General features: G+C 52.5%; 2 protein-coding genes across 7 annotated transcripts in view; one reads left to right on the top strand and one right to left on the bottom strand.

Moving 5' to 3' along the window:
- The window catches only part of AGAP3 (ArfGAP with GTPase domain, ankyrin repeat and PH domain 3), a 54,344-nt gene extending 50,765 nt beyond the window's left edge, over positions 1-3,579 (top strand). For all 6 annotated transcript variants that reach the window (XM_082693451.1, XM_082693452.1, XM_082693453.1 and 3 more), the window contains one exon: positions 108-3,579. In XM_082693451.1, coding sequence (XP_082549577.1) covers positions 108-314 — 207 coding nt within the window. In that variant the 3' untranslated portion in view covers positions 315-3,579. The remainder of the gene's footprint in view (positions 1-107) is intronic.
- Positions 449-22,074, bottom strand: GBX1 (gastrulation brain homeobox 1). The gene is made up of 2 exons (XM_082693482.1): positions 21,531-22,074; positions 449-4,506 (listed from the first exon to the last, which is right to left on the bottom strand). Exons 1-2 carry the CDS (start codon positions 22,057-22,059, stop codon positions 3,953-3,955), a joined length of 1,083 nt encoding a protein of 360 aa, XP_082549608.1. The 5' UTR covers positions 22,060-22,074; the 3' UTR covers positions 449-3,952.
- Positions 22,075-24,905: the final 2,831 nt, after the last annotated feature.

Below are 24,905 nucleotides of genomic sequence, written 5' to 3'. Positions count from 1 at the left end.
GGCTGAGCTTCTCGCCCCGGCCCTCCCTCGGAAAGCCACCTCTCCTTGCCCCAAGAACCCCCACCGTTCTTGCCACGTCACGCCGACTGTGACACTTTCTTCCGCAGTACGGGGTGGATGTGCGGAGCCGGGACGCCCGGGGCCTGACTCCGCTGGCCTACGCGCGCCGGGCCGGCAGCCAGGAGTGCGCAGACATCCTGATCCAGCACGGCTGTCCTGGGGAGGGCTGCGGCTTAGCACCGGCCCCCAACAGAGAGCCCGCCAACGGTACCAGCGCTTCTGCGGAGCTGCACCGAAGTCCTAGCCTTCTGTAAAGCCCGCAGGACTCCGTGGCCTGGGGCCCCGCCTCCCTCCAGGCGCTGAGGGGAGCCAAGGCAGAGACTGAGAAGCAGGGGCGCGCGGAAAGGAAGGAGAGGAGTCGAGGAGTCGGAGAAGAGCGCAGTGGGAGAGAGGGACCGGAGGCGACATGTGCGACTCGAGCTGCCGCGGAGAGGGAGTGGAGCTACTCTAGCCCTCTACCCTACGGTGCCACTGAAAAGGGACGGGACCCTTTGGAGGTACCTGTGAGGAGAGGGGAGCAGGACCTCTCCCTCCTCCAGAGTCCTACCTTCCACTGCCAGCCCCCTACCAGCCTTCATCCTAAAACGGAGCCTGGACGGACAGACAAGTCGGGGGGTGCTGGAGGAAAGAGGCGAGGAGGTGATCGGAGAGTCCCGTGTAAATTTGTACATTGGAGTATTTATGTTTGTGTACATATCTGGTGTGTGTGTGACGAGCCAGTAAACCAGACGCGTGTGGCCTTGTTTCCCCTCCTCTGTCCACACCTTCCAGAAGGGCCCATCCGTTCAGCTCTGCCTGTTTCTGTGCTCCTGTCTTCTCTGCCTGTACTCTGGGACTGCCTTGAGTGGGTCAGCAGCACCGCCGCCCCCTGGACGGGGTTGGGAGCTCGGCGCCGCCTCCCCCTCCTCCCACACCCAGCCCCTGCCCTCCGTTACTGCCCCCCCACCAGCTGCTGTCCAGTAACCCCGTGCCACACCTGGCGCCAGCCAGAGCTCACCCAGAGAGGGGACAGAAGTATCATCCCCCTTCCTGAGTCTGGAAACTAGCTCTACAGCCAGACAGACATCCAGGCCACAGGACCAGAATTCCGAGGATACCACAAGGGTAAGTGGCTAGATGTTATCAGGCCAGCCCTTCTCTAGGGACCCACGCCTAGGCTTTGCTTTAGAGGAAAGGGGAGGAGGTAGGTCACTGATGGCAGAATAGCCACTTGGATTCCCAGCAACATCTTGCCAAGCTGCGGGCAGAACCCTGAGCTCCCGGTTTTCCCTGATCTAGCCCTGACTAGTCCTGATCCTAGAAGGACCTGAGGGAAACACCTTTATACCTTTCTTGAAGGATGAGAACTTGCCAGGTGAAGGTCCCCGCTCTCTAACCTTCCATTCCTATAACCACTTTGCTGGTGGTCCTTGTTTTCTGCTGGAACTTACTGAGCTGGGTGTGGCAGGGCTGGCGCACTCCGGGGGCACCTGCCTGCCTGCAGGGAGATAACCAGGCAAATGCTACACAGAGAGGAAACCAGACTGTGTTTTCTTGATTCACAGCCCCTCTGCAAGGCCAGTAAGAGCCTTAAGCAAAGAGAAGAGCAGAATTAAACAGGGCCTTGGGTATGTATACGAATGAGTTCCTGGGCTCAGAAATTATTAGCAATAATCACTTCCTTTATTTTACCTAAGGAAAACCAGCCACTTGAGTGCTGAATACTGCCTGGTATAGTTTAGGAGGCCTCATAGGTAAATCCAGAGGAAAATGGTCACCAGGATCTTGGTGTCCCCCTGGCCCCCACCTGCCCTGGGGCAAAGAGCCAGAGAGCATCTGCTCCGCCCCTATACCCTAGACCTAGACGTGAATTCCCAACTGCCAAAGTGACAGCAGCTCCTGGGCTCACCAACCACTGCCTGGCTTCGCTCCTAAAAAGAATCGAACCCTGTAGGTTCCTTATCTGGGCAGAGACCACCTTAATCTAGGTCAGGAATGGGGCTGGCCTGGACGGTGTATTTTAGCCTAACGGTCAAGGCTTGCTGAAATTTAGCCCAATAGAGAGGACCTGCCCTGGATCTGTGCGGCCCAGCTAGGGAGCTGCGGCGCGGTGGTGAGTAAGCAGTCACAGCCCCAGGCCGCGTTCTATTGGGTCGCCCAAACCAGGCAGGAGGAAGGGACGGCCAGGGAAGGCCTGTCTGCTCCTCCGAGGCGGGCAGCAGATGCTTGAGTACGCAGTGGCTGGCGGGCCACTCCTGGAAGCGGGAGCAGCCGCCGTTTTCCAGGGACGGTGAGGAGGCTGGCCAGGTATCTGACCCAGCTTGTGTTTCCCTCCCTGACCTTGACCTCCTGAGTCTCCTCGCCCTGCCCGGAGAATTGCCGGTTTCTCCTCTCAGTGGCTCTGTTCTCTGCCCTGGCTCTCCTCCCGACTCCGCGCAGGCTGCCTTTCTCCCCGGGAAGCCCTGCTTACCATGCTCCCAGCTGCGGCTGGTTCCCGAATCACTGCTCTTTCCCCCGGGTCTGCAGCCCCGCTGCACGGCTGGCCCAGGAGAGGAGCCCTTCTGCGAAGGTGGGGGAAATGGCAAATGACTTTAGTTGGTCTTGTTTCCCCTCGCAGTATACCCAAGTGCCCCTGAAGGCTCCTGACCTCACGCTGACTTTGTCCGCTGAGGCGGTCCTTCGTTTGCTTTTAGAATCCCAGCCCCAAAGCTCCCAGGCCCTATCTCTGCGGCTTCCCCCACAGTACACAATTGTCCCGAACGTCACACATTCGCGCCTGCCTCATCCCCTTGCAGTGGGCCCTCTCGATCCATCTCGTTTTATAACCGAGGAGGATTGGGGATCCCAAGCTGCGTGACCCACACGATGGGGAGAAGGAGACCTCACGATTAATGCAGTAAGAGCAGAACTGGAAAGGAGTCTGACTCCAGGCCCTCCCATCTGGAAATTCCGAAAGGTGGCCGAGATGGACTCGGCTGCTGAGTCCTCTGCGCGGAAGAAGGGGATTGAGCTCACCGGTGATCCGGGTGAGCCCCCAAGCTGCCCTAGTCACGGACAAGACTGGTCACCTCTACTGAGTTAGAGCCTGGACATCCCTCCACCAACCCAGGGTCAACCACTTTGTTTCCCCTCGTGATACGAAAGGGAGCAAATCTCTCCTGACGTCTGCCAGCTCTCACCAAGAGAAGAACGCAGAGATGAAGAAGCTTGCCTTGTTTAATGGGGAGAGAGAAGCGCTGTGGCGGGCGCATGGGTCGAGAGGTGTGGACTGCGGGAAGCACCCAGACGGGAAGTGGAGGTAGTTGACCAGGGGAGACGGTTGTGCTGAGGGGTTTTAAGGAGGTTAGGGACAGTTTGTTTCTTCGTGTGCCCTGTCCGACAGACCAGACAGGCCCCAGCACGAGGCAGGCAGGTGGACCTGAACCCTGGCTGAAAATGGAGGGGACAGTCCTTTCCCAGCCTCGGGTTCAGACAGACAGACGGAGGCGGATAGCTCCACATATACAAACTTTACAGAAAATAAATAAGGAGCTGCGATCAGCTTGGCTAGGCTTCATCCTGAATTCTCCCCACCCCTGTGAGAAGTCATTCCTGGGAACCTTCCAGGCCCTGGCATATTAGAACCCACCCCCTCCCCAGGAGCCCTCCTCCATCGCCACAGCTCCTCAGCATTGAGCACCCAAGCCCCTTGAACCCTGAAGCCCCCAGCCTGAGGGGCTCTGGAACAGGCTCAGGGCCCAGGGCCCGAGTCCCCGGTGGCCAGGAGAGCACAGCTAACACTGGATTTAGTGGCCGCCCGAGCCCCCCTCCCAGGGCCGGATCACAGCGGGAGCCCGCTGGGAGCACAGAACCTAACCCAGTCTCCGAGCGGGCCGGGAACAGATGCTTTGCTTCCGAAATCCTTGGGAGCCCTTCAGGGCCGGGCCCCCTGTTCCATTTGTTGGTGCTGGCTCCGCACGGCAAACCTGTTGACGTGCACGGGAATGGGGACGACAATCTTGGGGTTCCTCACGGGCTCCCCGGAGCGGCTGCTCACGTTGCCGGCTTTGATGCGCTTCCACTTGGCGCGCCGGTTCTGAAACCAGATCTTGACCTGCACCTCGCTGAGCTTGAGCGCGTGCGCGATCTGGGACCGCTCCGTCAGGCTCAGGTACTTCTTGCAATGAAACTCCTTCTCCAGCTCCAAAAGCTGCTCGCTGGTGAAGGCTGTGCGGCGCCGGCGGCTTTTGCCCCCCGGAGCTGTGACTCCTGGGGCCACCGGTGCCCCCTCCTCCGCTCCAGTCCCCAGGCTTCCCTTTAGCTTCGGTTTCGGTCCCAGGAGAGCCGCGGGGCCCCCTGCAGAACTGTCCAGAAAACCGTCGTCTTCGCTGTCACCGCCCGAGCCCTCTTCCTCCTGCTCACTGCCTGCTGGGTCTCCTGCTCGGGCCTCCGGCTTCTCCTCATCGGAGCTGTACACCTTCCCCTCTGCTGCGGGGAGCGCAAACCAACGGATGGGCAAGGAGCAGGCGAGGAAAAGGCAGGCAGGTTGGAGGAGGCACGTGGGGCCATGGCCAGGCGCGGACAGGACGGCAGCAGGAGGAGAGACAAGGAAGGGGTGAGGTGGGGAGGAGGGAGACGAAGACAGCACATCCGGGATGTGGGGTGGGGAAGAGGTCAGGGAAGACAAAGAAATGGAAAGAAAGGTATTAACCAGCACAGATTTCACTGTAGCAAGTGCGGGGAGGGGCGGCCAGTGCACATCCTAGGGACGCCACTCCAGGCTTCCGCGTCCCGGCCCCGGCCCCGCCTCATTTTCCCGACCCACTGGCCTTCCCAGCTTTCTCCAAACCCCGGGCCACGGGCTTTTCACTCACTTGCCACCCTCCAGACCCAGACAGCATGGGTCCCAGCGCCAAGCGGTGTGGGCCTGGCTCTCCAGCCTTCCTGCTGCTCTAGGCAGGACGCAGTGCTAACGTGGTGTAGACGGGGAGATCACACTGCCGGCCTGTTACTCTCCGGGGGACCCTCACCTGCCCCGGGCTTGAGCTCTGCTCCGGCTTCTGGCTTCCCACTTCCCCTCTTCCCTAGATCCAGAATCGCAGAACCTCATTTCCAGATGGAAACTTAAGGGTCCTCTGACTCCTCATTCTCACCAGCCCCGCCATGGCAAATCTGGGCCCAAGAAATGTTACCAAGGGATCTGGGTGGTGTCCTTACCCTACCTCCGGTTCTCCTGGACCAACCCAGCCGGCGCAGAACGCAGCGCCCTCCCAGCGAGAGGCCACCCGCACCGTGCACAGAGCTTCTCCCCAGGCCTCAGCTCTCCTAGGTCCCTTCCAGTGTCCCCTCCTCAACCGTCAAATGACCTCTGTCTCCCAACCAGGACGCAGGAGCAGCACACAGCTGCTTTCTGCTCAAGTTCCGAACCGGAGGCCCCTGAGCTTGGTGTCAACGGGACGAACTGGAGGGAAAGTGGCAGACGACGAAGCACGAGAAGCGCAACGAGGGAGAACGGAGGGGGACGGAGGGGGACGGAGGGGACGGAGGGGGACGGAGGGGACAGCCGAAGAAATCTGACTCACTGGGTCGGTGACGGGTTACAATCACAGCCATAGCCGATGTTTCACATCTATATGTAACTCTAATACTTAATTCACTCATCAGTTTTAATCTCATCCGCGGACAGTTTTGTCAGAACGGCAAGTGACCGATCGCGAATGTTCTCAGCAGCAGAGTTGTACAGCTGCCTTGTTTTCTGCCCAAAGAGCCAATAAGCAACGAAGAAAAGTCAGAAGGAAACTGGCCAGTAGGGAAGCGAACAAGAGGAACCGGGCGAGCGGGACACCACCGAGTCAGCTCGCTGCCCCGGAGCTCGGGGTGTGAAGGGGCTGGGGTTTCCCCAGGGCGGAGGGCCTCTGTCTAGAACCACCGCGCGTCACACGGACGCGGGTGCGAGAAACGACCCGAAGTAAAAGAACTTCAGGAACAGTGAGATGCCCTATAAGAGGAGTAGGCCGTGCGCTCCGAATACCTTCCAACCCCTCTCCAAGTGCCTGTGCTTCAGAAGGAGCCTCTCGGGGTCTCCAGGACCAGCCCGGGAGCCCTCCCCAACCCAAAGCCCCTTCCCGGACGCCAGCAAGCCACACCTCGTCCTGGTCCTAGAGCCGTGTTCACACCTCCCGAGAGGCCAGACTTCTCAGCCCCCGTCCAGATGGCCCGTCTCCCTCACTCAGCGTCCTTCACACCTCAGGGGTATTTTCATCCCCAGCCCCTGCCTTTTCTTCCTGTCGGGCTTCCTTTATTTAATTTCAAAACCCCTGTGGCGCGCCCTGGTTTAGGCTCAGGCAGCCTACCCACCCCTGCCCTGCCTCCGTGAGTGCTCTCCGCTCCCTCAAGCACCCGCGTGACATCTGTCCGTCCGTCCCTTGGTCTGTCTACAGAGGTTGCTTCTTGCCGCCCGTCCCGCGCTTCCTCCCAGACCTCATTCTAGCCAAACGCGTGTTGTTTTCTGCAGGAGTCACAGCCTTGGTTCTCTCCCTCACCGGCGACTCCTCCCCACGCTTTCTTCCATTTTCACAGAACTCAGGCCTGCCATGTCCCAGGCGGAAGTCCTGCCGACCTTCCCAGCTTGGTTAGTGGCAGTTCCGGCCTCCTGGCTCCGGACAGGCTCCACTCCTCTCTCCCCACCCGCCCCACTCCCGGAGCCCGTCCCCACTCCCGGGGTCCCCTGCATCCGACAGTCCCCGTCTCCTTCACGTCCCGCCGGGTTCATCTACCTGTTCTCCAGACTGGTTTCCCTGCTCTTGGCCTCCCCTTCCCTCCCCTCCCCTCCCCTGCCCCTGCTCTCCTCTCCCCTGCTCTTTCCCCAGATGACTCTTCTGTTGAGAATACTACACTCTCCGCGTAGATTTCTGCATTCGCTCATTCCTGGTCTCCCTCAGGTCCGTACTTCACCTAGATGTTCCCCGATCATCCTCTTAGAATGGAAACCCCCAGTACTTCTATCTGCCTTTTCTGCTTTGTTACGATAGTACACGTCACCCGCATTATTCATGTATTTAGTTGGCTGTCTCTTCCTATTAGAATATGAGCTTCCTGAAGGTAAGGAGTTCTAATATATTTTTTCACTGCTGTGTCTTCATCTAGAAAATCATCTGCCCAGAGTAGGCACTCGATATATTGCTGACTTGTTGACTAAATAAAAAACGACTCCCAAGCACTCTCTCTCTCCCTTCCTCCTCTTCTCTCCGTCTTCTGTCCGCACCCCTGTCCTTCCTGTCCCAAGCCTCTCCTAAAATAGTCCCCACAGCCCCCGCCCTCCAGCGCCGAGAAGACATTGTCTCCATGAGTATCACTCTACCCACTTTCCAGTATGACCTCAGATCTCACGTTAACTGGGCAGAAGCCCACATGCAGTGGGGAATCTATAGGATCTTATGCTAAAAGAAAGAAAGGGAAATCCTTCACATCACTACTAACTCCTCTTTCGATTTTTAAAACCCAGTACATAACAAAAAAGAAGAAGAAAATCTTGTAAAAACTCAGTCCAGTATTACATATTCTAAACAGCTGCTAAAAAGGCAGAAACTAGATTTCAGAGCTTGAAGGATGAAACCATTTCGCACAGCTCCAAGCACCCAGGGGGTGTCCAATAAATCTCACCGACGAGGACTGAGATGAGGCTCCCAGGCTCTGGATCTGGTGGGGACCTCCCGGGATCGCGCCATCCATCCCTCTGTCTTCAGACAGATTCCATCAAATCAAGCCCACAGAAGCAGACCTCCCTCAGTGCTGCTCTCAAAGCCATACCAGGGACACAGGTCCGCAACCTCTCCTGGTTACTTGATCCCGGTGGGAGGCCGAACGGCAGGGGCATGAGTTTCTCTCTGAGCCTTTATGATCGTGACCCGGAGGGCTCAGATAAGTAACTCTTAGAAGGAGGTGGGGGTGGGGCGATACGGGAAACCAACCAGGAGGGAGAAATACAGCTCCGCCCTCCAAGGAGAGGGTCTCCGGCAGTGAGGGACACGGAGACGTGGGAAAGAAAGGGCCAAAGCAGGCAGGAAGAGGACTGGGGCAGGAGACAAGTGGTAGGAGAATGAAATGATGAGTCAGAGAAACTGAAGGGGCCGGAAAGTTTAGAGAAGGGCCAGAAAATGGGGTGGGGGGGGGTGGGAATCAGCGAAAAAGAGAGGGAAAAGCTTAAAAACAAAACAAGAAAAATCACACCCACTTTAAGCCACAATCGACACCCGAAAGAGGACACATACTCCGCGGAATCAGACGGGCCTGCAGTGGCCCAATCCGTAACAACAGAGCGGTCCTGGAATGGCTATTTTCTTATGGACTAGCTGCAAAATAAATGCAAGCTACTTTCTTTTATCTGAATTGTAATGAATATTAATAGTAAATATAATCAAACAAAATAAAACCAAAATTGCACACAGAACACTGTGTTGACTAAATACTGATGGAAGCAAATCTTTCTGATAAAATTTCTAATTACAAAATTTGATTTAGAATAATTGGACTTAGTAGATATAATGTCCATAAAAGCAAATTACTAATTGCAGATGCTAAAATTGGTTGATATGAGGAGGAAAAAAAAAAACCTTGATCCACAAAATGAGACTTCATTGAAAATTCTACATGGGAAATGATTCTGATGAGAATAATTTTTAGCAAAAGGAACATTTTTAAATTGGAAACAATTTGACTATGTATATAGGTAGGCCAAACAGATAGGAAGGTTCTGTTCTCTGTGTGTGAAGATGAGGTTATTGGTAATATAAGAAAATGTTGAGTTTTCAGTTTGTTCCTTAGGTGTCTGGAGTCTCAGAGAAGTGTGGTATCTATCCACAGGGAAGCAGCGTGGGGCAGACTGTTACCAGGAAACATCTAGTGTTCTTGTTACTTCTCCCAGGGGACGCTATGACCCCGAGAACCAGAAACCATCAGGTCTGCCCCACGGTTGTCAGGTCCTGCCTGGGGCACCTTCCCATGTCCAGAGAGTGGTACTTGGGCTCCAGGCATACACAAGGCATGGGGCCTTGTTTCCAAGAGGACGGGAAGCAGCACCAGAGAGCTAGAAAAGCCCGTCTTGCGAATGGATCTGGTCGGGTTGGGGAAGAAATCACAGAACCCACGGTAGGTATTCTCCAGAAAAGTAATAAATAGCAGCAGATTTGCACCATCTGGAGGGGGAGTCCACAGCTCTGGTCACCAAGAACAGTGGGCTCGGGTTGTGGTGCAGAAAACCACTTTAGACTCCCAGCTTTGAGAACCCACAGAACCCCTGTGCTGCCCCTCGCTCATCCTCTCCTGTTTTAGCTTCTATAAAATCAACAGCCTTGACTATCCATGGAAGAGAAGCCCCCCCCCTCCCCGTTACACTCGGTTTTGACTTCTCTTCCCTCTACTTCCAATGCGACTTCCCCCTCACCCTCCCCGAAATACTGTCAGGACCATAAGTCTCCCCTTGATCGTCCTGGGCCAACTACTCAGCTTCTTAAATCCAGGAACAATTGGGGGGAGGTCAAAACATAGAAAGAAACCCAAGTCATCCCTCAAAAAAAAGGCATGTTTACCACCATTACCACCACTCTCATTTCTAAATCTTCATCACGATGCCCAGGACAGAATTATTTCTCTGTTCTTTCTGGAGACAGTATTTTCCCCCATCATTTACAACAATTAGTTCACTTCCAATTTGTGTTTCACTCGTTCCTGCTAATTTCATGCTACTCCTCCTCCCTATAACTTTAGATGCAGTAAGGGACATTCATTTTCAGCGCACCTGGGTGGCTCAGTGGGTCAAGCCTCTGCCTTTGGCTCAGGTCATGATCTCCAGGTCCTGGGATTGAGCCCTGCATCAGGCTCTCTGCTCAGCGGGGAGCCTGTCCACCACCACCCCCCCACCGCCACTGCCTTTCTGCCTACCTGTGATCTCTGTCGAATAAATAAAATCTTTAAAAAAAAAAGGAACATTCACTTTCACTTTCTCTCTCTCCACTCTTCTGATGACCCTTCCACATTCCTTACTCCAAACTGACATGAAGATTTTTCTCTACACCATCGCAATCCAGAACCCCTCCGACCTGGAAGACAGGTTCGGGGCACTTTCCCCACTGCTCAGAACTCCCCTCGTGACGGAGCAGCCCTACCGTTGTCAGTAACAAGGGCACCCTCGTTATCTTCGACATTCCACAACATTTTCACACATATTATTTACCTTGAAGCAACTCATTGAAACAGAGTAGACCTATTGGTAGCACTAATAGAAGGTTGATAAACTTATTTCAGGTGAAAAACTGAGTTTCCGAAAGATGAGATGATTCTCCTAAGTCACACGGCTACAGACAGATTAATGTCTGGAAACTTGGTCCCTGAAATCTCCAACAATGCTCCTGCTACCCCTTCCCCTCCCATTCCAAGTAAATGCCCAGACGCCTCATCAGATAAATACCCGTGCCACCAAATCCAGTTGGGGTTCAGACCTCCTCCCTCTCACTTACCCTCCAGAGCCTTAGCCTGATCACTAATGTCTCCCCTTACGCTCAGAGGCGGCTCTCACGGTTGACATAGGAGCGGCCCCACTCACCAAATTCCACCTTTGTCCTCGAACAGGCTATTTGTCCTGTCATTCCAAGAGACAAAATTCCTACCACATCTGTTTTTTCCTTCCATTACTGCTTTGTATGATGTAACCCTATCAGTCAGCATTCCTTTTATTTAGAAATATATTTTCTCGTTTAAATATACTATTGCTTGGGTCGCCTGGGTGGCTCAGTCAGTTGAGCGTCTGCCTTCGGCTCGGGTCGTGACCCCAGGGTCCTGGAGTCGAGTCCCACATCGGGTTCCCTGCTCAGTGGGGGGCCTGCTTCCCCCTCTGACCGCCACTTCTCCTTCTTGTGCTCTCTGCCAAATAAACCAATAAATTTTAAAAAATAAAAACACTATTGCCAAGCTACGGAAACAGTTTTGGTTTAATATCCACCTTTTTCCTAGCTTCTAGTTTACGAATGCATCCTCCCTCCCTCAAGCACAGCTCTTCCTATCCAGGAATCGGCCTGGCCGAGGAACAGACACTTTCCTACCACACTCCTGTCTCCCCCCCTTCCTCATTACAGAGCTCCCTCTCGCTGTCTCTTCCATCACTCCTAGAGCTACCTCTCTAGCGGGGGAGAAGGTTTTTCTCCGTGAGACTGAAAAGGAGTTAAGATACATCCCTGCCTTTCTTTCCGGGGGAGGTGGACATCTGCTTGGGGTCTGTTTTTGTCTCCTCGGGGTCCCTTCATCCCTTTGTTCCCTAATAACACCCCCTTCCTTTGGGCACTGCTTCTCATCAGCTACCTAGTACAGTGGGACCGTCAATCACATCTCCCCACCTCTGTGACAGCGTAGGCACGTGACCTGCATCTGACCAATCCCAACATCCTATCTCGCCCATCTCCCTGGAGACTGGACTCAAGCTAGTTAATCAGTTACTCCAGAATTTTGTATAAGCCAGAATCCACTGGGGTCTCAACCTGGGATTATAAAAAATTAGATCTGCTGATGCTTGTGCCTCCTTACTTCTCTTAAGGAGGGAATGAGGCAAAGCAAGAGAGGGGCCGGGCTGAAAGGGAAGAAAGATCTAATAATACCGTTTGCATTTCTGGATCCCCTCAACCCCTGTACTTAGAGTCCTGTGAATCAATCATTGACCATTTCAGCTTAAATTGGAGTTGAGCTACTGTCACTCTCAAACCAAAGAGTTCTCCGTGCAATGCCGTAACTGGAAGTGACAACGCTCACGTGACCCCAGGGAAAGGAAGCCTCTCCTCCTCACTCGCACAGCTCTCCCATCCCAAGTAATGCTTCCATGTTACCTGAAATTATTCCTAATAACACCACCTAGCCTTCCACCAGTTTGAAATTCACTTGGACTTTTAAAAAAATCTCCCTGGGGCGCTTGGGTGGCTCAGTCGGTGAAGCATCTGACTCTCGATTTTGGCTGAGGTTGTGATCTCGGGGTCGGAAGCTCCAGCTCTGCGTCAGGGGCCACGCTCAGTGGGGAGTCTGCTTCTCTCCTTCTCCCTCTCCCTCTGCCCCACCTCCCACTCTCTTTCTAATAAATAAATCTTTTAAAAAATTTCCTTAATCCATCTGAGTATGAATTATTTTAATCCAGTAGCTTTGCTCCTAACATCAACCTGAGATCAGTTATATGACAGAACAGGAACTGAGGTGAAGAAAGGAGAGGTGGCTTGTTTTTTGTTTTGTTTTGTTTTAATATATACAATGTAAAGAAAAGAAGAAGAAGGCCCCAGTGGGCAAAATAGGGCTTTGGGTGGTCTTGGGATCCAAAGAGAATGTCCCAAATTGGAGACAGAGAAACCAAAGGAGGGAGAAAGAGCCAAAGGAAAAAGGATGAGATCTACCCTTCTGAGATGCGTACATTGGTTCTCTTCTGGCATTCCCTGCAGAAACAGCTCTCAGAACACAGTGCGGTTTCTGTCATTACTTCCAGCCGCATTTCTCCTTACCAATAGAGAGTGTCACGTTTCCTAGCCAGTTCTTGGTAAAGAAGTCTTCCCCAGGGGCGCCTGGGTGGCTCAGTGGGTTAAGCCTCTGCCTTCAGCTCAAGTCATGATCTCGGGGTCCTGAGCCCCCAGGTCGAGCCCCGCATCAGGCTCTCTGCTCAGCGGGGAGCCTGCTTCTCCCCTCTCTCTCTGCCTACTGCTCTGCCTACTTGTGATCTCTGCCTGTCAAATGAATAAATAAAATCTTAAAAAAAAAAAAAAGAAGTCTTCCCCAACTTAATACCCAGCTACGCTCCCCATCCATTTCCAGTACCAGAGCGACACCATAATTCCTTGCACACCAAGTGCTTCAGGATGCTGGCAAATATCTTCTTGTTGAACCCTTAACGTCGTGAGGTCCCTGTTGTTGCGCTGTTCTGCTGGTGAGGGAGCTGTGACCACAGAGGTTAATATTTTGCTGTTGAGTTTTCTCTCACACAAAAAAAGAGGGTCGCATCAAGGTCTGTACCCAAAGCCCATGCTTTGTCGCCTGTGCCTCCCCCATCTCTTTCACAAACACTGAATTCTCACGTCACCCATCACAAATATCGTACCAGATAAAGAGATAATAGAGAAGTCCGGGAACTGATTCCACAACTTCTCTTTTCCGCACTCCCCTCCTTCCTCACCAGGTAAAGTCGGACACAAGAGATCCCCAATCTTTTTGGCCTCAATAAGATCGCTCACCTTCATGAAATGTTTCTCTCTCTTATTTAATAGGACAAACGTACACAGCCATAGCTCCAGTCACCCTTCCCCAATCCAAAATGACAAAGCCTTTTCCATCCTAAAGCCCAGCCCTGATTCCAGCTCAAGATACCCACATCCCAGCCTGACCTCCTCTTGGGCTACCACAACTCAGCACTGGCAAGGAGAGAACTTTCCCCAACCCCTTTGCTCAGGGTGCCTTTTTTTTTTTTTTTAAGGAAACAATGCATTAATAAAGGTATCCTTAAAGATAAAACAGAATTATAGAGCCGGAAGTGACCTTGGAGGTCATCTGAGTCAAAGCCCTAATTGTACTGATGAGGAAGTGAAGCGACAGAGACACGTGTGGCCAGGGTCCCTGAGTCCTGAGCTCCCAGGAGCTGCGCATCTCGTGCAGAAAGTGGCCACCCGTTCCAGCACAAAACGCTTCTTACCTTCGCTCTCAGGATGATTTTGTCTTCCTCCCATCACTCCCAACGCAGACTTGCACTGTGATACCATTGCCTCCACAGTTCAGGCAAGAAATCCGTCTCCCATTACCCCCCGCTCGGAGGGATCTGTCTCCCTGTCTCCCTGCCTCGATGTTCACACCCCAGTCTCTGTGAGGCTCTGCAGCCCCCTTGCTTTTAACACAGATTTCTCGTTCATCACTCAAAGGTCATTCCTTTCCCTTCCATGCTGGGAAGGGAATGGAGATGCTGCTTCCCAAGGACGTGCGAAACTGCCTTGTCTCCTCCTACCACAACTTAACTCAACGTGTGGGAATCGCTGTTCTATCGCACCAGATTCAAGCATCTCTTCTCCCCGAATTCTTTCTCCCAATTAGCACATCAGTATTTCTTCCACATGACTCTAAGCTGCCAATTTTCTCCCATATTTCCAGTGAAAAGCCCCAACCTCTTCTCTATGACTCCCAAAACAGACCTCTTTGCTCGCCGTCATGGGCAGTGCGGCCGTGGGCGCCATCACCTGCCTCGAGGGCTCTGTCCTTTCCACTGGTTTGGAACCAGGGCTTCCTCTCATCTACCACAGCGTGGGGCATACTTTTTTTGTTCCCTCTAGATAAAAACTGTTTCCCTGTCATCGTTCCTAGTTCAGTTTCCCTCTTTTTGTACATCGGCTCCATTATGCTGTCATTTCTATTCCCTAATTCCCACATCAAGGCAAAGATCCTCCTTTCCCAGTTACTTCCGAGGCAAAATTTCTGCCTGTAGCTTCCTGTCATTACATTCGTCTCACGGCAAAGCACTTGGTTCGCCATACCATGCTCCTCCTTTCAATTAAAGTATTTCCCCCTTTGGGGCGCCTGGGTGGCTCAGTGGGTTAAGCCTCTGCCTTCGGCTCAGGTCATGATCCCAGGGTCCTGGGATCGAGCCCCGCATCGGGCTATCTGCTCAGCGGGGAGTCTGCTTCCCCCACCGCCTGCCTGCCTCTCTGCCTACATGTGATCTCTCTATCAAATAAATAAATAAAATCTTAAAAAAAAAAAAAAGCATTTCCCCCTCATTATTCCAATTACTGCCTTGCTCCCATTACTCCCAGCACAGACCATCTATGCCCATCGCTCTTCCTAATCATCTACACACACCCCCACATTTCCATACGCCACCGCAGGGATCCCCCTTTTCTACTCAAGCCTCCCAACTCTCACCTTCACTGTGGTATAAGGCACCTCAGTATTCCGATCCTCCAGATAAAATGTTCATCTTGTCGTTCTGGGATCTCTGTCTCTCAACCAGGGCTTCGTAACCCTATTTGTGCCCTGAACTCCTTGGCAGTCTGATACAACCTATGGACCCCCTCTTAGAATAATGCTTTTAGGTATATAACATAAAACACATAGGATCACATCAGAAGCCAACTATAGAAAAATGCAGTTTTCAGATACTTAAAAATGAATTTGTGTTATAATCATATATGTTTCTTTATTAATTCATTAAACAAGATGCCTCCAAAGACTATACATTTATAAGAAAATACCTGTAAATTCTGCTGGTGACACAAATATCTGTAATTTCTTTTTTTTTTTTTTTAAGATTTTGTTTATTTGACAGAGTGAGACACAGTGAGAGGGAAGAGAGCAGGGGGAGTGGGAGAGGGAAAACAGGCTTCCCATCGAGCAGGGAGCCCAGCGCGGGGCTCGATCCCAGGACCCTGGGATCATGACCTGAGCAGAAGGCAGACGCTTAATGACTAAGCCACTGAGACCTATAATTTCTGTTGCTGAAACTACTGTGGTTTCTGCTCTACACTCGTAACTAAAGAAAATGCAAATTTTAGTTAGAAGTTAGTAAAAATAAAGACATAATTTTTCCCTACCCCATAATGAATAGATCCATTTATAAGACCATGAAATCCGTGTTAGAACCCTACTTTAAATATTGAAGCTAGAAAAAGAAACTTTTATTTTATGGAATGGACAGAAACATTAAAAATAATCTCAATCAACCTCTATGTTACAGATGAGGAGACTAAAGCCTAGAGATGCTGTATGACTTCGAATCTCCCACGGTGTCTGGAGTATAGTAAGTCCATCACAGACACACAATAAACGTTCCCTGAATTGAAGGAAGCAATTGGCCACGGTTGTGCAGCTAAGGGACAGAGCTAACACCTGAGCGCATGTGTCACACCTCCTTGATAAAAGTTCTTTCAATCTTATCATTAAGTTAATGCATTAAGTTAATGCCACATGTGCCTTTCTAGAAATGCCAATGGAACCAACACGCTCACTGTGTGCCTTCCTCGGCCTTTCTAGGGAGTCATGGGTCTCCATCCAGCACTTCCAAGAAAAATTTCCCTCCTGTCTCTAACAACAGAAGTCTCTGATTTCATGTCACATTATTATTTCCCATTTTTTCTCTCATCAGTAAATACATCTGGACAGTCATAATGGGCACCTAATCAAAAATTAATTGATGGGGCACCTGGGTGGCTCAGTGGGTTAAAGCCTCTGCGTTCAGCTCAGGTCATGATCCCAGGGTCCTGGGATCGAGCCCCACATCGGGCTCTCTGCTCAGTGGGGAGCCTGCTTCCCCCTCTCTCTCTGCCTGCCTCTCTGCCTACTTGTGATCTGTCAAATAAATAAATGAATAAAATCTTTAAAAAAATTAATTGATGGGGCATCTAAAATGTTCTCCTGCTATAATCAGGTGCTTTGCTTACAGCAATCAGCCCTCAAATTTCGTGCTCCTAGGAAGTTTCCCTAGTCTCCTTGCATGATTTCCATCATTATTGCCAATCACTGCTCAGAAATTAGCCAGTTTGGGGGTGCCTGTGTGACTCAGTTAAGTGTCTGACTCTTGGTTTCAGCTCAGATCATGATCTCAGGGTCCTGGGACTGGGCCCCCTGTCAAGCTCTGTGCTCAGCGGGGAGTCTGCTGGAGATTCTCTCCCTTGCCCTCTGCGCCCCCCCCCCCCGCTCACTTGCTAAGATAAAATAATTTTTAAAAATTAGCTAATGTTTTTTAGTTTTTTTTTTTTTAAAGATTTTATTTATTTATTTGACAGAGATCACAAGTAGACGGAGAGGCAGGCAGAGAGAGAGAGAGGGAAGCAGGCTCCCTGCTGAGCAGAGAGCCCGATGCGGGACTCGATCCCAGGACCCTGGGATCATGACCTAAGCCGAAGGCAGCGGCTTAACCCACTGAGCCACCCAGGTGCCCATGTTTTTTAGTTTTTAAAATAATGTTCACTACACTGCCATCTCCTGATTTTGTTCGATCATATTCTCTTTCCTAGATCAACTCAATGTTTTCTTTCCAGATGTTTTCTTCACGATATGCTCAACACAGCATTATCTGTCATGTCAATCTCACTGTATTTTTATCATCCATCTAACAATTATATATGGATTATCTACCATTCTTCACTTAAAAAAATATTTTATTTATTTCACAGATTTCACAAATAAATTAATATATTATTTATTTATTTCACAGAGATCACAAGTAGGCAGAGAGGCAGGCAGAGAGAGAGGAGAAAGCAGGCTCCCTGCGGAGCAGAGAGCCCGATGCGGGGCTCGATCCCAGGACCGTGGGATCATGACCTGAGCCGAAGGCAGAGGCTTTAACCCCCTGAGCCACCCAGGCGCCCCCATTCTTCACTATTAAGTCTTTTTCAAGCAATCCAACTCCTGGGATGCCTGGGTGGCTCAGTGGGTTAAGCCTCTCTGCCTTTGCTCAAGTCATGATCTCAGGGTCCTGGAATCGAGCTCCGCATCGGGTTCTCTGCTCGGCAGGGAGCCTGCTTCCTCCTCTCTCTCTCTGCCTGCCTCTCTGCCTACTTGTGATCTCTCTGTCAAATAAATAAATAAAATCTTAAAAAAAGAAAAAAAGTTGTTCAAGCTATCCAACTCCTTTCTCCCTGAGCTTCTCTAAGCCCCCCAGTTTCAAGTTTCCTCCTGCATTTCTCCAGATGGACAGACCTCTGTTGTTCCCCCAGCACAGGATCACCTGCACGCAGCGCTGCTCAGAGAAGCAAGTGCACATCTGCAAGTCAGCTTTGATGCCTCTCAGTGGAGCTCACACGCAGCTCCACATGCAACGGAAGCATCACCGCCCAACTCTTTCAAGGCAGAATTCTCTTTTCCTTCTGTCATGTACCGTTTACTGCTGTCTCTTCTCCCTTATTCCTAATACAGTGAAGTATTTGTTACCACATAATTCAAAGCTCCTTTTCCCTATCACTTTCACAGGACTCTGTCCTCACGACTCTCTAGATCTCTTACGTCGGTGAATACACGTCACAACTGCCCCCGTGAGGCAACCGACCACATGAAACGTGGCTAATCTGAGCTGAGATGCGCTGAAGGTAGAAAATACAGAGGGATTTCCAAGATAACATGGAGGGAGGGTATAAAATATCTCCTCAAATTTTTTTGTATTGAGTCACGCTAAAATAGTATTGGATATATTGGGCTAAATAAAATGTATTATTAATTTCACCTGTTTATTTCTACCTTTTTAAGATGGCTCTTAATGTTTTAATTACATAAACAGCTTGTTAGACAGCACTACTCTGGGCTCTTCTGTTGATTCACACTTTTAAATCTTTTCTATGAATTCAAAGTTCTCTCCTCTTTAACCACTTCTACTAAGACACCGTCCCCAATCATCCTGTCCCCACATTCTAAACCTAGAATTATTTTCAATCTACCATTCTCAATGTCTTTTCTACCCATTATTTCCATACATGGTATTTCTTTTTGCCTGTTAATAGAGCTTCTGCCCCCACAACTGAATCATAATAAAGGTATTTTCTTCATCGGCAGTTGTAGTAAGGTGGTGTCTCTCTCAACTCGAAGCAAAAAAAAATTTTTTTTAAATAGTAATTCCCAACAAAAGAGCTTCATTCATCATTCTCCAGATTGGCCTATCCTCACTATAATTTCATTAAACAGGGCTAGTCACTGTAAAACACTAAACATATGTCAATTAATAATTTCAGACCCATGTCAGCCATTCACACTAGAACAGCAATTCCTCCTCTGTCGTTTTAAAGACAGCATTCTCTCTGCAAACTCTTCTAATGTTGAGGTTTCAATCTCATTATTCAAGCGAAAACTCTCATTTCACAGTAAATACTTTAATACAATTCCCAAAATAGAGGATTCATTTTCCCACCATTTTCAGCACAGGCCATGGGCCATCACTCCCCAAAACTGAATTTATGTCTAACATTTCTGGACTTTCCTCCTCTTTTCTGAACTACTTCCTGGGGGGAAATAAATGATGACTGGGCAGGGGGACGCGAGCGGCGCGATGAGGCGGCCTCAGGAGAGTCTGTCCTGAGAATGAGAAGACGTGGGGGTCACAGAGAGATCGCCCAGTCACTGTCCTCTTCGACGGCTTCTTCGGAAATGTCTCCTGCCTGCCGTGGCCCACAAGCCCCGCTATAAACCCTTGATGTGTATCTCCTTCCAATATGGTGATGACCTTCAGGCCACCAGCTCTCAGCATTCTTCCCCGGGAAGATCTCGCTCCCGTCATTCTAGTCTTTCCTCCAAGAACAGGTGTCTTCTGAGGACTTCCCCTTAGATTATGATCTCTCCATCATTCTCAGTATACAAATTCCAGTTCACTATCACTCCCCGTGGGGAGAAACATTTTTTAAAAATTACTCCTGGTGTGGACACTTCCCTGTTTCCGACCCGGACATGGAGTTAGCTCCCTCCCAAGCCTCTCAAAACAGCATTCTTTCACACACACATTTCTGGTACAGACGTGCTGTTCCCTCTTCACCCAGCCCAGGCTAGAAATCCCTTAGACTTCTCTCTCCCAACAGATAGACGTCTCCTCGCTCATATCCGCTCTCCGGACAATCAGGGGACAGAGTGCATTTGCTGGTCCTTCCTTCCCTCCATTCTTCCTTCCTCAACGTTTCTCTTCTGTTCCTTCCCTCTGCTTACATCTCTCTCTCTCTCTCTCTCTGCCCGGTTTTACAGCCAATATTCTATTTGCTTCAGGAAAAGAGCCTTCATTTGACAAATGGGTCAAAATAAACAAGAGAGGGCAGCCCGCAAGAGGAGGACAAGTCCTCCCATGGCGTCCGCATCCCCTCCCCAGGCCCCCCTTCCCTTGGCTGTCTGCCTTCCTGCTCCCGGACCAGCGTATCTCTTCCTCAGGTGTCTGCTTGTTCCTCCAGCTCCTGTGGCCCCCAACGCCATCCCGGTCCGCTTGCTCTTTTCTGCCTTAGGACTATTATTCCGAAAATCCTACTGAGCCGTTCTTCTTGGGATCTTCCTGCCAGCTGCTTTCCCCTCCCTCCTCGCTCCGGGCCCTTTTATCTTGCGGACATTTCCTCCCACCTTCCAGTTGCTGCTAATTTCCTTTTGATCCCCCTTAGGGGCTGCTGCTCAGACTTCAGTCACTGGATCCCCCTGGCCTAACCAGGTACAAAACAACAGCTGAATCCTCAAAGCCAAAACGCCCAAGGCTAAAGGGGAAAAGGAGGGAAGACAGGCCCTGTAGCAGCACCTGGGGTCGGGAAGAGCCGTCAGACCTGAGCCGTCAGACCTTCGGACAATTTCACGGAAGGGCCCAGGAACCTGTCACCAGGAGCTGTCTTCTCTCAACAAAGCACAAAAGGACTCTCAGATCTCCTTCTTGCCTCTGCTAGAGTCAACCCCCAGGCCTCCTGGGGTCACTTGGACCTGCTAAGCTGATATAAGGAATGGTTAAGCAGATGTGGATTCATCCTGGTGCTAGATAAGTTTAAGCTTCAGGAGCCCCATGCTTGTATGCAGCCCCTTTTTCCTAAACAGAGCCCACTACATTGTGTACGCTCTGGATCTCACCACACCTGTATCTGCCCCCCGATAGGGGGAAGCTTTTCCGGCAGCGAGAGGTTGAGGATGGATGAGGAAGGTCAGGAGGACTCCGGGTAGCTTGATTCTAAACAGGGAGGGCATGCCTCTGCCTCTATTGAGAGGGCATCTTCCCATGGAGAAGCCAGGATTCCTGCATTATCTCTTGGCAGAATCTCCCCAGTCCCAGAATCTCAGCCAGATTCTCCACTCCAGGTGTCTGTGCCACGCCCAAGCCAGCCCCGCCCTTAACTTCCATCTTGACCTCCCAGTCGGTCCTGGGGCGGCAGGTGCTAGGCCCCCTGCTCGCTAATGTCCCCTTAGGTCCCCTACTCAGTTCTTCAAGACTGATTTCTAAATACGACGATTCAGAAATGACCTCTACTACTAAGGCAAAGACAGGTCACCAGCTAGTCACCAACTGGTCACCACAGCTTTAAGACCCTCCCTTTGCCCCTGCACTCACAGAGCCTATTTGGGGTCAGCCCAGTCTTCTCCGAAGCCAGAACTGCCATCCCCTTACTGAACTGCCAGCTGCCCCGGTGCCCCGTCACCGTAGGGTCTTGCTAGTGTCTCCAGGAATCCCACACTTGCAGCTTCTCTCTTCTCCCCAGAGGAGAAAAATGAAGGGATCCTTAAAAAGAGAAGTGGGAGCCAAGTCTTGAAGACTAGAATGCAGGGAGGAAAGGTACTGATTTGGAAGGGAGTACTGGTGAGGCTTCAGGCACTCTGGATGACCCAGCAGGGCAGCGGCTTCTGGGATCCAGAGCTGCTGCCTTTGGAACAGAACTGGAGGTGGTTCAACAGAACCCCCCATCTGGGGGGTCTGGGATGCCAGGGCTCCAGGCAGGTGCTGAGTTTCTGAGCAAGCTGCTGCCTGGGATTTCCAAGTGAACGAGCCTCCCGCCCCGCGCCCTGATCGGCCCAGCACTTACCCGGCAGACTTGGGAAAGTCTCTGAGAAGTGCGGAGGTGGGGGCGGTGGGGGCTCTGCCACTTTCTCCCGGGCGGGCAGCAGCTCGTCGGCTTCCAGCCCACCCTCCGGGCGTCGGCCGCCCGGCTCGGGGTTGTTTCGGGCGGCAGTGGCGGCGGCGGCAGCGGCGAGCTCCTGGGGCCCGTAGAAGGCGTCGGGCGGCTCCGCGAAGCTGGGCAGAGCGGTGGTCAGCGCCACCATCGAGGGCACGGCCTGGCCCAGTCCCGCGCAGAAGGTGTTGGTAAGGCGGCCGGCAAAGGAGGCTAGTGGGGCGAGAGGCGGGAGGCCGGCCGGCAGCGGGGCAGGGGCCAGCGCCTGCGGCAGCACCAGCGGCCGGTAGGGCATGAACATGGGATAGCCCGTGTACAGCAAGTGGCCGGAGCGAGGCGGCGGCGGCCCGATCAGGGAGTCGATGGAGAAGGCAGTGCCCGGGCCCCCAGCACTGCCCCCGCCGCTGCCCCCGGGGGCACCCCCGCCTCCAGCTCTCTGCATCGTGCCCGGAGCTGCGGCCGCCCCGGGGCGCTCCCCTCTGGGCGCCGCCGTGCGCCCCGCGGCTCGGGCGCCCCGCGCGGACACGCAGGGCTCGCTCCCAGGCTCCCGGCCGAGGTGGCGGCGGGGCGCGGGCTCGGCGCAGTGTGGCTCCGGCGCCGCGCTCCCTCTCTCTCATAAGGAGGGAGGGGGCGGGCGAGCGGGCGGGCTGGGGGTGTCGCCCTCCGGACTCATCCATCTTCCTCAAATTACGCTTCACTTCCTCCCTCCGCCCGCCGCTGCCGCGCCCGGCTCCGCTCCCTCCGCAGAGCCCGTTCCCAGCGGCCCGGCCGGCCGGCCCGGGACCCCCGCCCGCCCCCCGCGGCCCAACCAACTATTATTAATGGAGATTGATGAGGCCGGACACGCCGCTTTGTGAAAGTTTGCGGCCGACGAGAAGGCGGCGGCAGCTGCTGGGCCGGTGCCCCTCCCTCCCCCCAACCCGCCCCCTGCTCAGCCCACCCTGCCCGGGCGTGGACGTGGCGCGGGACGCGGGGCAAGGAGGGCGCACCGGGCGGGGCGGGACCACGACGCCCCCGGCCCCCGGGCCGCCGTCCTCCGCCAGACCCTGGGCCAGTCCCCCGCGTGCCTCCCCGTCCCCGACGCCCCTTCCCCCGCCGCCCGGAGAGCAAGCCCCAGCCACGCGGCCGGGACAGGACCTCCGCGCCCCCTCGGGCGGCGAGGCGGGAACGGCAGGGGGCGCCGCAGCTCAGAGCTCTTGCTGGGGGGCCCCTTTCCCCGTGGGAGTTTCTTCCCGACCCCATTCCCCGCTCCTCGGGTCTCTCTTCTCCTGATACTGGCTCTTCCCCTTCCTCCTCGGTCCCTCCTCCCAAGCGCGGACTAAGTCAGCTCCTCGCGGCAGCCTCTGTGGGTCATTTCCTGGAGGACACACACTACGCCAAGTACTCACCATGCGCTCACCTTTCCCCCATCCCTTACCTGCGGTTCCTCCCTCCGCTCTCCCCTTTCCTCCCGCCCTCCCGTCCTATCCCTGTTCCCATCTGATTATTCCTACTTCTCTTGCCCTATCCCCGTTGTCTCACTCTACTTTTTCTCATTTCTCACCTATATCCGCATCTCTTGTCTGTCTGTCTATCTCTGTCTCCCTCCCTCTCTCTCCCTCTTCTGCTATTAATTTCCCTGATTGGCTCCCAGGCTCCAGCACCGCTGATGAGCCCTATTCATTCCTGGGCCTGACACTCTCGACCTGCCCTAGCTGATTGCTGGGGGCTGGCCCCAGGAGCGCTGATGAGCCCCAAGGGTCAGCGGCGCTAATTATTCGCTAATTGCAGATGACTCTGCTCACCTCCCCCATTCTCTAACACAGAAACACAGCGTCTTTTACCACCCCCACCCCTGTTCCCAGCGGTATAGTTGTCAGTCTAGAGGCAAAAGTCTCCGGCACTCTTGCTTGATAGGAGGCCCAGGTCAACGGGCAAAAAAAGACTAACGACAGGCAAGTCAACAGGAGCCCGCCCCGCGTTTCAGGACCCAGAGCGCACCTAGCTAGCTACAAGGGAGGTCACCTGGCCGCTGGGAAACTGATTCAGGTGGGGCCCGCGAGAGCCAAGCTAGTTAAAAGTAAGAGCAAAGCTGGGCCAGTTCAGGAACATGCAGCCTAATCTGGGAAAGTTACTTGTCTCAGGTGAGAAGGGAAACCTGTGCCTAAGGGTCTTGGTTTTTCTGAGCCAAGGCCGAGCGGGCAGGAGCAAACTCTGGATCTCAGAGACATTTGTCCAAATCAGGAGTGTTGTGATGGCCTAGTGACCACCACTAAAGTCAGACTGACGATTACAAAACAGCCTCCGGAAAGACACGGTCAGCGGGGTGGGGCAGAAAACGGTGGGATCCTAGAGAAGACATGTCTTTGGTTATGCTGGACAATGCACCAGACAGGTCAAAGGAGAAATGGGTGGTTTCCACGAAGTCTTGATCTGTCCTGGGCTGTACATTAAACTCATGAAACCTCGTAGAGACAAGTCTGCTGGGAGAACGTCTGCCACGGACAACGTAGACGGGCCTCACCTCGGGTCCGGGAACCCTGCCTCACTACTAGGGATCTAGGATGATCTTTGTACATCCTCAAGATCTTCTTCAGAACCCCTTGTTAAATTAACCAAGCACTTCGTGGTCCCTAGAGGGAAGACCAGTCTTCAAAAGTGTACTGTACTTCAAAAATGACAGGTCAGTACTTGGTTGGATGGCTTTATGGTGTGGGATACACAATAGGAGCCTTATTGACTTGATAAATTACGGAAGGAGCTTTGGGTTACAATCCCTGAAATTAAAGCTATATGAGCAGTAACAACACCAATCAAATAAAGCATGAAGAAAGAGACTTTTTTTTTAAAAGGAACTGCATTCATTTTGTTTGTTTGTTTGTTTGTTTGTTTTTGGTATAGGTGATAAAACTACATAGTACAAAATTCCAAAAGCTCAAAAGGGTATATATATTAAACATCTCCCTCCCACCAGTAGTGCCCCCCAATAAAAGGCCACTTTAATAAGCCTGTCACTCTCTGGTAGGACTGAACGGATCATGCACTGTCAAGGACTCAAGGTTAAAGACCCTCTGGTCTTGAAGATGTATGTCACCCAGCTCAAGCCAAGAGCTTATTGCCCAGAACCAGACTTAGTAAAGTGAAATCCTCTGCTCAAGCTGGTAGAGGGTTCAGCCTTAAAGCCTGTGCCAACAAATCCCAGCAGGCCACCAACTCTGAAAGGAGGCAAGTGAAACCCCAGGGACTTTGTATTGCCCTGGTGTGCCACATGTCTGTGAGACACTGTATTTTGTAACCCGTTTATGTGCT

This window comes from Mustela nivalis (assembly GCF_964662115.1).
Source record: "Mustela nivalis genome assembly, chromosome: 12".
In the NCBI taxonomy this organism is placed as follows: domain Eukaryota; kingdom Metazoa; phylum Chordata; class Mammalia; order Carnivora; family Mustelidae; genus Mustela; species Mustela nivalis.
This window is presented reverse-complemented; position numbering and strand designations above follow the sequence as displayed.